The 15189-nt window shown below is 40.3% G+C and overlaps 1 protein-coding gene and 1 long non-coding RNA gene across 3 annotated transcripts in view; one reads left to right on the top strand and one right to left on the bottom strand.

The window, feature by feature from the left end:
• Nucleotides 1–1114: 1114 nt before the first annotated feature.
• SYNPO2 (synaptopodin 2) overlaps nucleotides 1115–15189 on the top strand; it is a 95983-nt gene continuing 81908 nt past the window's right edge. The window contains exon 1 of one of the 2 annotated variants that reach the window (XM_083756339.1): nucleotides 1115–1413. In XM_083756339.1, the coding sequence (XP_083612465.1) occupies nucleotides 1309–1413 (105 nt within the window). In that variant the 5' untranslated portion in view covers nucleotides 1115–1308. The remainder of the gene's footprint in view (nucleotides 1414–15189) is intronic. The other variant, XM_083756338.1, reaches the window with a different exon arrangement.
• LOC310852963 lies at nucleotides 2116–13228 on the bottom strand. The gene is made up of 3 exons (XR_014568488.1): nucleotides 12570–13228; nucleotides 10555–12398; nucleotides 2116–10426 (listed from the first exon to the last, which is right to left on the bottom strand). It is a non-coding gene; the product is annotated as an uncharacterized lncRNA (long non-coding RNA).

The raw sequence follows: 15189 nt of genomic DNA, 5'->3' as shown, positions 1-15189 counted from the left end.
GTTCGTAACTAGAGGTACCACTATACATGATCAGATAGTCATCCGTCAAATCCTGCTCCTGTAAATGCCATTTCACTGCTTCCCTTTGTAGGCCTAGTTTCTGTTACAGTCCTAGGTATCCCCTGAGTCTGATACACTTGCACAAAAGGATAGGTGTTTAAATCTTACATTTGCCTTCAAAACATGAGATTTTTAAAATAATGCATTTGAGATATTTTTTCTGTCTGGGCTCTGAGGATTTCTGTGGGTCACCATGGCTTATGCATGAAACTTATTCAGTGCATGAAACTGACTGAGGCGACACTTCCCCTGTCTGTGCTCATCTTGCCCTTAGATCCCCTGAACTCCCACCAAGGTTACATATTAGCATGACACCTTTGTGTGTGGGATTTCCCGTCTCTCCCTTCCACTGTGAGATCCTCCTCCCAATTGGTTCATCACCACCTCTTCTGAAACCCTGATATCACATGCCAAGCAAACCCAGTGTTTATGACCTGCCTGTTTGGAGAGCATTCATCACGGAGCAAAATGCATTTGGTACCCTTCTTCGGTAGGAGAAAAGCCATTATGGCAACCTTAGATGTTTTCTGGTTAGAAATCCTGTAAAGTCTTTAATGGAGAGAGAAGGCCACATGTGCTAAAACCCTCGGAAGACTAGGGTGCTGCTTAATCATTGCAATAACCCCATGAATGTGAATAGCATTGTTGCTAATCTATTCTCAGTGGGACATTTCAATATAGTGTATATAAGAGAAGAGGGCAGTGGGGGTGAACCCATTTCTTCCCAATATATACACACACTTTGTTTGGATTAGGAGAATACAAAACGTGCTGCAATTGTAACTTTACAAGTCTGGTAACATTTACAAAAGTAAACTCTCTGTCTGGGGGAGATTTACAAGTCCTCGTCTCTGCTGTTTTGATTTAGTTGTCATGGGCAAATGCTCTTGGGTTTAAATATAGCCTTTTCTGCCTCATGGTCAAATAGTCCCTTTCGTTTGTGCTTCCTTGACATCATTTTGCTTTGCCATGAAGGTGGGCTGAGCAGAGCCAACTGACGAAAGAGTGGGCTGTTCCCTTGATCCGGGAAAACTCCCTCGCTCTCAGTCAATGACTATGCTACAGAGTGCAGTGTGCAGGCAGTGTCAGCAGGAGTGAGCTTGCACCTCTTTCTCTCTCTCCCTTTCTAACACCAAACGGGAAAGCAAGCTTCAAGTTCAGTGAACATCCACAGCATCTAGGATTTCTCTCTCTTCCCCCCCACCTCAAATTACTTCTGCAAATGAATACTGCCTAACCTCCCCAAAAATGGGCACTGGGGATTATATCTGCATCACCATGACTGGAGGAGCACCCTGGGGCTTTAGACTTCAAGGTGGCAAGGAAGAAAAGCAGCCTTTGCAGATTGCCAAGGTAGGACGGTGAGAATGTCTTTATCAGTGTTTTGTGAAAAGGAAAGTATCTGCAGGATGTTTTGTTTCCTTGGGAGAGGGGTTAGTATGTCTAGTTGAGAAATCCTGATGAAGGTTATATTCCAGCTCCAGATTTAGATTTGGGTTAATGGAATTCTCAAGTGTATTCTTAAGCAGTTGAGTTTAATTTTAAAAAGCTAACATTTCTGAAAGTTTCTTATGTTGATCAAAGTACAAAGGTTTTCCCCTGCCTTGTACAAAAATACTCAAGTCCTATGAGATGCTGATGGCTTTTAGCTCCTGTTGAACTTGCTGAATGGTGTTGAAAGAACTCTGTACAGTTAGGACTCTGGGACTTCAACTAGCAAGCCCTCCTTTGATGAGAGATTTGTGACATTTTCCTTCTAGTCTTCTTGGCAAAGGAACGAATGTATGGCTGTGAGAGAGAAAATGTGCTTACCGTTTCGAGGAATCTTGGAAAGCATGTTGATGAAACTGTTGCTGAATATTTTCCAGCCTGAATTGCTTTTATGAGATGCTGCTTATGTCCTGATGTATATTTAATAATTTGTAGGAGATTTGTGATCTGCATTATGGATCATGTGAGAAGTTACTCTGAAATCTTCTGCATTTTCAGGAGTTTTGTATGGGGGGGTGGGAATCATGTTTTAGAACTCTTTAGAAAAAGAATCTGAGAATTAATTAGGGTGCCATTTTATTGTGTTTGGGGAGCAACTTGTGTTTACCATTGAATACGACACTTCTATGTCCATAATGCTTGAGAGAGTAAGTTTTAGGTTTAATTTTGGATTACTTACTATAAATCAGAACATCTTAACTTGAAGAAATAGGTAGGCTGAGGCAGCCCTATCCCATGCATATTTACTTAGAAGGAAATGACAATGCTATCTAAACTAATTTTGGAGCAAGTTGAGTGAATTCAGTGAGACAAATATATTACAATAATTCACTTAAGATCAAACATTATTTAATTCAATCAAATTTACTTCTGAGTAAACATGCATAAGATCATGTTTCAATAAGAAAGGAAAAGAGAATGAGGAACTTTCATTGTCTCCTAGTTCTTCAAAACAGGTAACTAAGAATATGATGCCTGTTTAAAATGGATGCAATGCTCAAGACAACTTTGTTCAGCCCTGTTAGGCCAGTTTGTTTTTTCAAATAGTTAAGCAAAATAACTTGGAAGTATAAGATTACAAATCTGTTTTAAAAGTTATCCTCTGTTTGTAAAGAACATTGCCTCACTCTATATGAAAAAAGATACTAGCTTTTTTCTTAAACAGTGGTTCTAGGCAGTTCATATGTACAAATATCATATGCATGTATCATGATATTTGATTATTAAACATTCTGGCAACATACTAGTAGATTTCTTTTTGAGAGAGAAAAGCTTCCCATGTCTTGAATGTAGCTGCTGCTTTGCAAGAGATAGCAGAATCCTGCCACCTAGTGAAACTTTCGTGAGAGAAAGCAATAGAAACTATTTAAAAAAAATAGATTGTGGTGGGGGACCACAGTCTAAAAGTGAAACAAGAGTCTATGCAACGGGATAATCAGATCTGAGGGATAAGAAACAAAGATATTGCATCCTTGGGACTTCATTATGAGGTAGGCAGTTGCATACATTCAATTTTATCCAAATCAAGCATAACTGGTAATTTTGTGTTCTATTATTCCTATCACTAGGGATGTAACAATTGCCATTCTGGATCAAACCATTATCCGTTTAGACCAGCATTTATTTTCTGATAGCAGCCTTGTGGGAACTCACAAGGTAGCCACTCTCTGTTCTTTCCCTTTGCTTTCTGGATTTTGGAGGCAATACTGCTTCTTTACATGGACGTGTTTCTTAGTGAGCACACCTCATAGTCTTTTCAAGGACGATTCTTCATATGTACACCAAATCCCAAAAGATAAAAAAATTAAATAGTAATCTAAGCTAATGTCTTAGATGACCACAAATTGTGGCAGTGAATTCCATAGAATCATGTACCTATTGCATGAAAAAGTGTTTCAAAAGTATATTTGGAGAAAACACTCTGAAATGAATGGGAGGCTACTCAGCAATTGTACTTGGTGGTATCATTTCATTGAAACCTGTGGAATCAACAGTTGAGTGAAATAAACTATACCACACTAAAGCTTAGACAATAATAAACGTCTTAGTCTTCAAGGTGCATTCAATATTGGATTGGGCTCAAACTAGTGTTGATGGAGAAATAAGATGCATTTCACATTCACAGGTGAATTTAGCAAATCTGCACTTTCTGGAACACTAAGCGAACTGAAATACAACCATCACTCGAAAGTTACAATCTCCCCAATTTGGCAATCTCCAACCAAGAAAATGTACAAAAATGCACATATTAGTGAAAATAACATGCAGAAATGCAAAGCATTATGGAAAATTGCTTGCAAAACTGCATATTTGTTAAAAGCCACATACAAGTGTATTTACTAGGAGAAATCCACACTAAAATGCTGAAGAATTTAAATAAGATTTTTTAAAAATGTTAGATTGGGAAAATGAAAAAAAAAGAGAGAACAGTAAATTGATAGGTCCATCCACTCTAGTCCAAAATGGCTGCTGATCTGAAGGCACTGAGATCTAGCAGAGGCTACTCACTGGAAGAAGGGAGTAGGGAGGTGCTTCTTGCTAATGTGAGCCAGTGTAGTATGGTGGTTAAGGCTTTGGACTAGGAACTCTTCAACTCCCCACTTGCCCATGAAGCTCACTGGGTAACCTTGGGCCAGTCACTGCTTCTCATCTTATCCTAACCTACGGTACTTCACAGGATTGTTGTGGGGATCAAATGTGGTGGGTCAGAACCATGTATTCCACCTTGAGTTCTTTAGATTTAAAAGTTTGTTATAAATACAGTAAATAAATGGCAATCTACCCTTCCCTCTACAGAGTCCCAGACCTGCTCTAGAGCACCTCCCAGCCCTCTGGAAAACTTTTCCAGAGGGGTACGGAGGGAAGAAGAAATTGACATACACAAAAAGAGCCTCCACTAAAAGATAACTCCACCAAAAGCGCAACTCTGGATCCAACCCTTTGTCATTTTTGGCTGCATGCAAACAAAGAAATAAAAGCAAGAAAAAAGGGAGAATAGCATTTTGATAGGCCCGTGATAGAATATTAGAATCTCCTCAAGTGATTCCCAGCTCCACTCCAGTTCAGTGCTTCACTTTGCTGTCCTCTTTTTGTAGACTGATCTAAACACTTTTGGCCTGAGCCATAGGCTGTAATATAAAACAAATGAGATGAAATGCTTTTAATTTCTTGTTTAAAAAGTAGCAAGCTTGGGAAAAGGGGGCTTGTTTGAAGCAACCCTCTCACACACAAATATCCATGATAGCCATGGGACTCTCTTGGGTTCTAATCTTTCCCAGCATACTATTTGCCTATGAGGGAGAGGGAAGACTGCCAAACTTCCAGTATGTTCTGATATTGAGATTTCCCAAGAGAACTAGTGACTCAGCAAACCTTCTAAGTATCCTGTTCTAACATCTAGGCTGTTGTATGGAATTATAGGGTCCCAGGCATGCCCGGCACTGAAAACTTCTTGAAGTGCTTCAATCTGTTTTTCTCTCCCCTCTTCTGTCCTCCTGGATATATGCACACTGGGCTAAGGACCCAAGCATTTGATTTAGACCAGGGTTTGGGAAGCTGTGGCCTTTCAAATGTTGATCCCCTCCCAGCCATCATGGATAATGGTCAGAACCTGATAGACCATTAAACTGATCACATGGGGAAGACCCACATGATTCAACCCAGCTCTGTGGCTAGAATATACACAAGTGCCCTCCTGTGATGAGGTTAAATCATGGGAAAGTGGCTTCCACTCTGGCGGTAGTATATACGGAAAGGAGGCAAGAGTGTAGGAAAGTTCTAACTCACAGGTCTAAATAATATTCCTCTGGGTTGTACCTACTCTGAAGGTGTTAAAATGTTTATTTGAAGAAATTCCAAGCCATGTAAGAATAAAAGATAAATAAATGAAAGAGCAGTTTTATATGAACAATAGTGTTCCTATCACAGTTGTGCATATCATATTGAGGGTTGTTGTTTTTTGACAGCCATTATCTAATCTTTGTGTTACCCTTAACAATGAGCAGTTTTTCTTCTTCTCGTGTAAACTCATCTTTCTTTTGGGCATTGTACCAAATAAGCAATCATGCTAATGCAATGCTAGTTAACTGTGCGGCAGCCAATGGAAACATATTTGTATCCAAACACATGTCTGTTTGGATACAAATATGAAGAAATAAAATAAAGAATATATAAACTTTTTAAAAGGTGCACATAGCAATCAAAGATAGAGTCTTAATAGGGCCAAATCTATTCAATATGTGTAGTAAATATACCTAGTTAGGAACAGGACTAGAGTTGAAATAGCCATGAAGCTCACTGAGTGACCTTTGACCAGGCATCCTCTCACACCCTAATGTTCCTCTCAGGCTTGTTATGAGAACTGTCCAAACTGAGTCATAGTGTCAAGATGGAAGCAACTACTGGCCTTTCTAAATGAATATTGTCCTACTACCACCTTGAGAGATCTTTGCATTCAAACATCCCAGTCCATAATGGAGTAAATCCAAAGTATTCAGACTCCACAATATTTGGGCCAGCTGAGGTCACTAAATCAATGGGGTAAATGTGGATTAAATCCATTCATTCTAGTTTAATGTGCATGGACTAGATTGGAATAAACCTTTCTGGTTAGGCCAGTCTATTATTCTGAACCAGGATTGAAGATTTACAGTCCAAATTTGGGTAACTGAAATGATTCATGTTCGTCATTACATTTGCTGGGTTCTTTTTTCTGCATGACATTCACTTTTGTAACACTTGCTTCAAAGGCTAGCTGCCAAATTTAATTGGCCCGGTTTTTAAAAGCATATGGAAATAATCTGGAAGGCAAGAATAATTTCATGGCTAATGAAACTAGGAGGGAAATCAAGTCCCAGGCAAGAAAATAATAATAATTTAGCTGTCTTCTAGGACAGTAGTAAAAAGATGGCACTAGATCAGTATACGAGTGTACATTTTAGCTTGCTATTACATAAGAACAAATGCAATGAACAAGCTGTAATTTGAAGTCTGTATCTTATATATAAGCAAGAGTAAAGTAACTTCTGAAAACACCTGGGTCATGATTCATCTCCATGATTCACGAGACCACATGCTTGGGAATGTTGGTCGGCAAAGTGCCCAGCAGAGTTCTATTCTATTGTGTCCATCCTGATGGACTGATTCTTCATTCATTCATCTTTTGGGGATGGATTATATGCCTTGTGATTAAGGTTTTGAATGTGAAGACTTGTGAAAATATACTGTAAGTTGCAATATAGGTCAATTCCTTCTGTAGTTAGTTCTGGTTTCACTACAACAAGGCTAGTGAACCGATGGCCTTCCAAATGTTGTTAGACTACTGTTCCTCTCATCCTTGACCATTGGCCATGGAACCCACAGTATAATGTTTAGCCACCCCTACACTACAATATAAAGACCACATTTGGAAGTCACATGGTTTAGGGCAACATAAAGAAACCAAGCCTTCTCCTGGGCATGAGAGCTCCACCTTCCCTTCATCCCTTCCCATGTAGCCAAGAGAGTTTGGAATGTTGTGTTTCCACTTTTAGTTAACTGTGTAGTCTGAACTGAGAACTGTGGTTAGCACTAACTATAGTTTCAGCAAGCCAGCTTTGGAAACTACTGTTTGACGAAAACTTGCTTGAAATTAGCCAGTTATTTTATTTGTCCAAAGGTAAAGTTGGTGTTAATCAGATGATGCTGTTAACTGCTAGATGTGAAAGCAAAGGCTCTTTAAATTCTCTCCCCAGCTACTTGTAGGAAGGGTGAGTTCCTTTCAGGGAAAATAGTGGGGTATAAATAAATAGAACCATGGATCAACATAATGTTTTAATCCAACCAAGTGTACACCCTTAACTGAGGGTTGGATATCTCAAATCCACATTTAATAACTCCTGGAATAACTTCCCTGTTAGCATTACAGATGGAATTTAAGGATGGAATACTCAAGCAGACTGAGTACTGAAGTAGTAATACTTGTGATTGAATGAATGTTTGCTTGCAGTTTCAGTTTTTAATGGTCAAACAGCATTACCTAATCTGGTGCCCTTCAGATGCTTTGGACTCCCAACTCCCATCAGCTCCAGCTACTGTGGCCAATAGCTGGAGATTCTGGGAGCTGTAGTCCAAACTATCTGAAGAGTATCCGGCCAGGGAAGGCTGCTGTAAATAATATTAACAATAGGAAAAGAACTTGGATGGATTGGCTGCTGAGTGGCTCTTGCGGTTTTCAGTGTCTCATGGGAACAATTTTGGCTAAAAGAGTGGTTTGAAATTCAGACCTACATTACTCTTCAGTGGGGAAAGCGTAACAGACCTTCCTCTATTGTGGCCATTGTTAAAACCAACTTGGGTGCATTATAAAATAATCTAATGAGAAGTGACATGGTGAAATCTTTAGAAAGAACCGGGCACAGTGCAATAATTAGTTTGAGGTTTGGGGGAGACACTAATCCTTGTCCTTTATTTGAACAAACAAGGCATTGAAATAGTAACTGAGAACAAAGACATATTGCATGCATCTCTTGTTTGCCCCTCACTTGCTGTTTTCATCAGATTTTGATTTGCATAGCTGGCCTAGAAAAAAGCCCTCTTGAACACAATTAACAAAAACATACAGTTGGTACCACTAGGTGACACTAAAAATAAAACATCAGCCGACTGCTTAAATCAGATCAAACACTTGGCTTTCGCCATTGTTGCTCGGTTAGGTCGTATGATCAGAGACAGAGGACTCTTCTGTAGATGGAAATTGTGGCAGAATTCAGCTGAATTTGGGACTTCTAGGTGAAGTCTTTGTTGAAGTTGAAAACTACACAAACACAATTGCCAAATCCCAGTCCTAGGCATACACATATCTATTGAGACTTTGGGCATAATATGTCCTATAAATTATAGTAGAAGGTAGCAAAAAAAGCATTCCCTAGCTTACGGGTTTGTTGAAGGAAGAATAAAATTGGATAGATGGGTGCATGGTCCTATGAAGAGCAAGATAAAAAAGGGGGATTAATAAAATAAGAAATAAACCTGTAGCGATTTTTAAACTTTAACCAATAGTTTTGAAGTAATATCACAATAAATCCCCTTCATTTCACATATCATTTGTTTGTTTATTTACTGCTTGATTGTAATGAAACCTCAAACCCAGTTTACAAAAAGAGTAATAATAATAAAAATCAGTAAAAAAAACCCAACTATTTAAAAGTGGCTGGGGCATCTCAGCCAGATGGGTTGGATGATGAATGAATGAATGAAACAAATGACAAGCTAAAAACCAGATTAAAACACATGCCAGCATTCAACATGTTTGGATGGACAAAGATGTTTCTAGACGGCACCAAAAAGAGATAGTGAAAGCACCTGTCTGATGTCAATAGGGAGTTCCAAAGTATGGGGGCTGAAATACTAAAAAGGACACAATTTCTTATAAATGCAGAACATTTACGTGATCCTTCTTGAGCAATGGTCACATGTTTTGTGTACTGAATAAAATGCTAATGGACCATACCAATAGTTTTGGGGTTCCAATAAGATAAGTATACCCATGCAGCCATGACCTTGTCACTGCCAGCCATGCCTTAGGCCCATCCTGGTAAACTGCAGCAATACCATCATTAGGAGAGTGACTCCACAGTGACTCCATCATTAGGAGAGTGACTCCTTGATCACGCTGGTTGTTGCTGAGCTAGTGCCTATCTGATTGGTGTATGTGATCATGGGAAACAGGACAACCATGGAGCTTGTTTATTCATGTACACTAGCTGGAATCTACAGCCCTGATAGCAAACTCCAGGATAGCTACCTCAGGACAGGAGCAAGAGTCAGCACAATTTGGAACAGTGCCGTTCAGACCCGTGGGGATTTTGCCATTGGCTTTAGTGAGAGACTGGTGGAGTGTCCATTTGGGAAGGTCACCTAACTGGTTGGAACACCTGACAGTTCTTAGGTTACAAGAATCATAAACCAGCCATTTTCCATCCATTTCCTTGTATGCCATCAAGCAGAGTAACACTAGAATTAGCAGCCCTGAGTCTCAGACAACTACACATAAAGAAGCAGAAGGTTTATAAGAACAGAGATATAGAAGATTGATTATTATAAATTGGCGGCACATAAACTTTTGGAAAAGAATTCCCTTGTTGAACACAAATATTTTATTAATGATTCTATGCAGCTCTATAAGGGAAAGGTAAGTTTCAGGTCAAAATAATAAAAGGAACAGGAAACGGCACACATCTTAACTTTATTTTCATTTACAATGGTAATTACTTCTGACATCTGTTTAAAGGCTATCCAGTCCTTTAAAGTCTGTTTCCTGGAGAAAGCTGAGCTGACTTTTGTAGTTTTTACAGCTGAGAGTGTTGGAATGGACTGTTCCTCAGAATTAGATTAATGAAGATAATGCCACAACAGTTGAGGCCATTTATGAAAGCATACATGACTGGTAATCTGGAGACAAAAAGTGACACCATATGTTAGATTCCTACTTAGAAATTTGATACTTTGAACACAACAGCAAGGCTAATGGTTGCTGTCATCAGACCAGTTTTTGCGAAAATCATTAATAAAATGAAACGTAACTTTGACTGATAAATACATTTTAACTTTAGGATACTACTTTATGGCTTTAAATATGTTTGTTGCCTATTGTTCATTGCCTGGTTCTATTGACATTGCTCTCATAAATTTATGACTTATTCAGAAATGTTCCAGTGTGTGTTGAAATGTTTTATGACTTGTTCATATGCTCTAAGTTCTATTTGGATTCTAAAATATGGGTCTAGCTACCACTTTAAATTCCCATGGTAGCCTCAGTACAACCCCATGTTCGGGCACTGTGAGACATTAAAATGAAAGCTTAATCCAGCTGCCTAGTACCGATTGGAGTGTTTGACTTTAGGATACTACTTTATGGCTTTAAATATGTTTGTTGCCTATTGTTCATTGCCTGGTTCTATTGACATTGCTCTCATAAATTTATGACTTATTCAGAAATGTTCCAGTGTGTTGAACTTCCTTAACCAGTTCCAGGCTTCCTTAACCTCGGCCCTCCAGATGTTTTGAGACTACAGTTCCCATCATCCCTGACCACTGGTCCTGCTAGCTAGGGATCATAGGAGTTGTAGGCCAAAAACATCTGGTGGGCTGAGGTTGAGGAAGCCTGGACTAGCGGGGGAAATGTATAGAAGGGCCAGGACAAACTTCAGCAATGGGTCATGGCAAAGAATCCCAGGTACTCACCCTGGCCCTGCATAAATATGGTGCAAGATTGTAATGTACTAGATGAATGTCCACAGTTTAATATATCTGATAATGCTGTGGCTGTGTTAAAAGGGAAGGAAAAACAAACACATCTGTAAAGAAATCTAAACTAAGGCTGCAATTTGAAGTTCTAGGGTGCAAGTCCCATTGAACTAAGTAATACAAAGCTCTGAGTAAATGTGCTTAGGACTGCCCTGCAAAGAAATAATGCCCAAAATTGTGGCTTAGGGATTTGAACACATGGATTTTGAACTTTCCTAGCCCACCAGTGCCACCATATTAAGCCTGCGTGGACCCATGGGTGGAGGATGAACCCCACTAAAGAAAACTTTGTGTAGGATCTCCTCACACCTAGATTTATGTCAATTTAACTGCCATGGTGCCCACCAAATAAGTTGATTCTGGGGTAGATAGTTTGGTAAGGTATTGAGAATTGTGTGTTAGAAATCCTTTGCCACCAACTCTCTCCTCAGGACTAGCACCTCCAGTCTTCCTAGAAAGTAGGTATTATAGTGCAAAGCTACACAGAAAAACTGTAAGTCCCTTTGGGTGCAATGGGACTTATTCACAGGTAACATGCACAGGGTTGCAGCCTTAAACTGAAGTCTGCATGTAGCGTGAGTTAGGCTCCTTCAGATATTTGGAGTTGGAGACTGACAATATATAGGGATGGATTGACAAGATCTGTCTCCCATGATCTGCACTGCACATTATTATTATTTTTTAGACCAGCTTTATCACTAGTTTTTAAAGTGCATTCGCAATGTGCCTAGGGGTGAGCGAATCTGTCAATCTCAGTTTCTCCTTTCGCCCATATTAACTTCAGTTCTCCATATTTCCACATCAGCTACTGATGTATTAAAAAACTAAGTCCTCATGAAAATTTGTCAGTATTTTAATGAGATTTTCTCCAAACACACACACTTTTGCATGCAAAACATATTTTACTGAATTGAATGGATTTTTCTACACTACTTTCAGAAACATATGCATTGATATGCTCACTTTACATTAGTTTATGTATTTTGTACACATTACTTGGCTGAAAAAATCCCACTGCAAAATTCAGATGAATGTGTGTGTCAAAAGATAGCTGTACATATTGCTTCAGAAAGTGCAAACTAGGTAGGTTTGCCTTTAAATGCAAACTGACTCTAATTTCTCCCCCACCCCTAAATTTGCCCATGCACATATTAGTGGGATTAGGAAACCTGGTTTACAAGGAGAGGGCCATTTATATATAGGCCTATTGCAGAGTTGTGAAGAGATGCATGCTGCATAGGGCACAGATCCCGCCAAACAATTCCTCCATCATGGCCTACATGCATTCATTGAAAGCATAGTCGTCCCTCCAGTACATCCCAAAGGGGCTTATGTGACTTGTTCTTAAGCCACATTGTACCAGTAATTGTCATGAATTAGCAGGATTTGAACCAATGATTCCCATATTCATATCCAATGACCACAGACCTGTTTGATTTACCTGCTTCAGTGAAGTTTGATACCAGTTCTCCTCTTTTCCTTTTAATTCTCTTCATAGTTATTCCTATTTTGTTGTATTAAATAAAAAGCAAACTTTTTTGTTTTTGAAAAACTAACTCTGACTAGCCAAAACAAAAAAAAAATCCTTCCAGTACTGTGTATCTGAAGAAGTGTGCATGCACACGAAAGCTCATACCAAGAACTAACTTAGTTGGTCTTTAAGGTGCTACTGGAAGGAATTGTTTTGTTTCGACTATGGCAGACCAACATGGCTACCTATCTGTAAATCTGACTAGCCAGTGTCAGACATTATTCCCAAGACAAATACCTTGTGTCAATGTCGGCCTTTTTCTCTGGATTATTTTTCTTTTTCACCAAGTATATTGTGGGGTAGCCCTGTGTATATGACAGGGAGAAGATGTAGCCAAATCCATTTCCTGTTCAATTCCGTTCTGATGTATTTGACCTCCTCCTGGGGGTTGGTGTGCCCTGTGGAGCTCAGATCTAAAGGGAAATACTACAAGGGATTTTATTTTTTGTTTTTATAGCTGCTATTTCCTTAATCTCTGTCAGTGAAACGCCTTGTAGAGGACTGTGTTTTAGCAGTTCTGAAAATGAATCAAGCTTTCAGCTTGTTTTGTTCATTCTTAATCTTGATGATCTGGCATATAGAAGGATACACACAAAGGAAATATTCAGGACTACCTTCACCAGAGTTAACTTGAGATGCAAGTAATGATGATGGCATGCAATAACACACCGATGGAGAGAGAGATGCACTCTTCACTCAGCAAAATTGCTTTCAGACAACCTTTTTATCTATTTTTTGTTGTTTGCAGGGTGATTAAGCAACGTTGACTAATTAATCAGCATGCTGCAGGTTGGTGTGCAAGAATTTAGATATTGGCCAAAGCAGAAAAGTAGCTAAAAATAAAAATAAAAAACTAAGTACCTTAGGCTGTTTCAAATCATTTTACATATTTAATAATTGTAACTCTAAAAAAAAGCAACATTCCAATATAATAAATATTAAATTTAGTGTTGAAGGAAGCAATCACTGTTCATTTTGTGGCTCTGCAGTGCAGTGTCCTGGTTTCCAGCAGTGGGACACTGACTTTCCTGGGTGTGAAGGCAGGTTCATTATTTTTAATGGAACCAGGCCAAGGAGAGAAGGAAGTTCCATAGTAGTTGTCCACCTCCTTGTAACAACTAGAAGTGAACTCAAGCAATTGTCTTTGTCTCCGACTTAGACATGCCCTTATCCTGTCAGGGTATGTCTAAGTTGGAGACAAAGATACAACAGGATCATGTCCTGTGGAACAGCTTCTCAAAAGGAGAAGCTGTTCCACAGGACATGATGGGCTGGGTGTTCATCAGTATGCGGATGATACCCAGCTCTACCTCTCTTTCAAATCAGAACCAGCGAGGGCGGTGAAGGTCCTGTGTGAGTGTCTGGAGGCAGTTGGAGGATGGATGGCGGCTAACAGATTGAGGTTGAATCCTGACAAGACAGAAGTACTGTTTTTGGGAGACAGGAGGCGGGCAGGTGTGGAGGATTCCCTGGTCCTGAATGGGGTACCTGTGCCCCTGAAGGACCAGGTGCGCAGCCTGGGAGTCATTTTGGACTCACAGCTGTCCATGGAGGCACAGGTCAAATCTGTATCCAGGGCAGCTGTTTACCAGCTCCATCTGGTACGTAGGCTGAGACCCTATCTGCCTGCAGACTGTCTCGCCAGAGTGGTGCATGCTCTGATTATCTCCCACTTGGACTACTGCAATGCGCTCTACCTTTGAAGGTGACCTGGAAACTACAACTAATCCAGAATGCAGCAGCTAGACTGGTGACTGGGAGCGGCCGCCGAGACCATATAACACCGGTCTTGAAAGACCTACATTGACTCCCAGTACGTTTCCGAGCACAATTCAAAGTGCTGGTGCTGACCTTTAAAGCCCTAAACGGCCTCGGTCCAGTATATCTGAAGGAGTGTCTCCTCCCCCATTGTTCTGTCTGGACACTGAGGCCCAGCTCCGAGGGCCTTCTGGCGGTTCCCTCACTGCGAGAGGCCAAGTTACAAGGAACCAGGCAGAGGGCCTTCTCGGTAGTGGCGCCCGCCCTGTGGAACGCCCTCCCATCAGATGTCAAAGCGATAAACAACTACCTGACATTCAGAAGACATCTGAAGGCAGCCCTGTTCAGGGAAGTTTTTAATATGTGACATTTTAGTGTATTTTTCATCTTTGTTGGAAGCCACCCAGAGTGGCTGGGGAAACCCAGCCAGATGGGCGGGGTACAAATAATAAATTATTATTATTATTAATTTTCCACCAGTCGTGTCACATGGGGGAGGGGGAGCCACAAATATTTATACAGCTCCAGGGAGATTCTGTTTTAAACAAAGCAGTTATGTGCCAGCAGTGGTGCCAGGTATGAGGATGCCCCGGGCTACACCATCCTATTGAGTTCCCTGCAAGTTTGCAAGGGACAGTAGGGTTGGCAGCAGTAGTGAGCAACAGCAGGGATGGACAATGGCCTGCATGCCAAAGAGAAGCACTGGTGTGAGGAAGCTGAAGCCACCGTCATATTAGTTTCACCAGAATTCCCTTGGTCCCTCATTTGGGACTCAGAGACTTTATGGGAAACCATGATGATGCCACACTCTGCGAGATGCCCTCAGAAGCAAGAGTCCCAGTTGCAGGAGTACTTACCTAAGTACTCACCAAGGTGATCACAGCCCAAAGAAATCAAGGGTCAAGCAGAAAGAATCAGTCTATGATTCAAAGACAAAATCAGGCAACAGTTCAAGGTCAATGTCACAGAGATTCTAGTAGGTTGCAACGTAGCAAGGTAACAAAACTAGACTCCCATACCCTCCAATAATTCTCCAATAAAAATAGGGACATTCTAAGAAAAAG

This window comes from Podarcis gaigeae, assembly GCF_964106915.1.
Source record: "Podarcis gaigeae genome assembly, chromosome: 9".
Taxonomy (NCBI): Eukaryota; Metazoa; Chordata; class Lepidosauria; order Squamata; family Lacertidae; genus Podarcis; species Podarcis gaigeae.
Note: the sequence above shows the minus strand (reverse complement) of the source record. Positions and strands in the feature narration are given on the sequence as shown.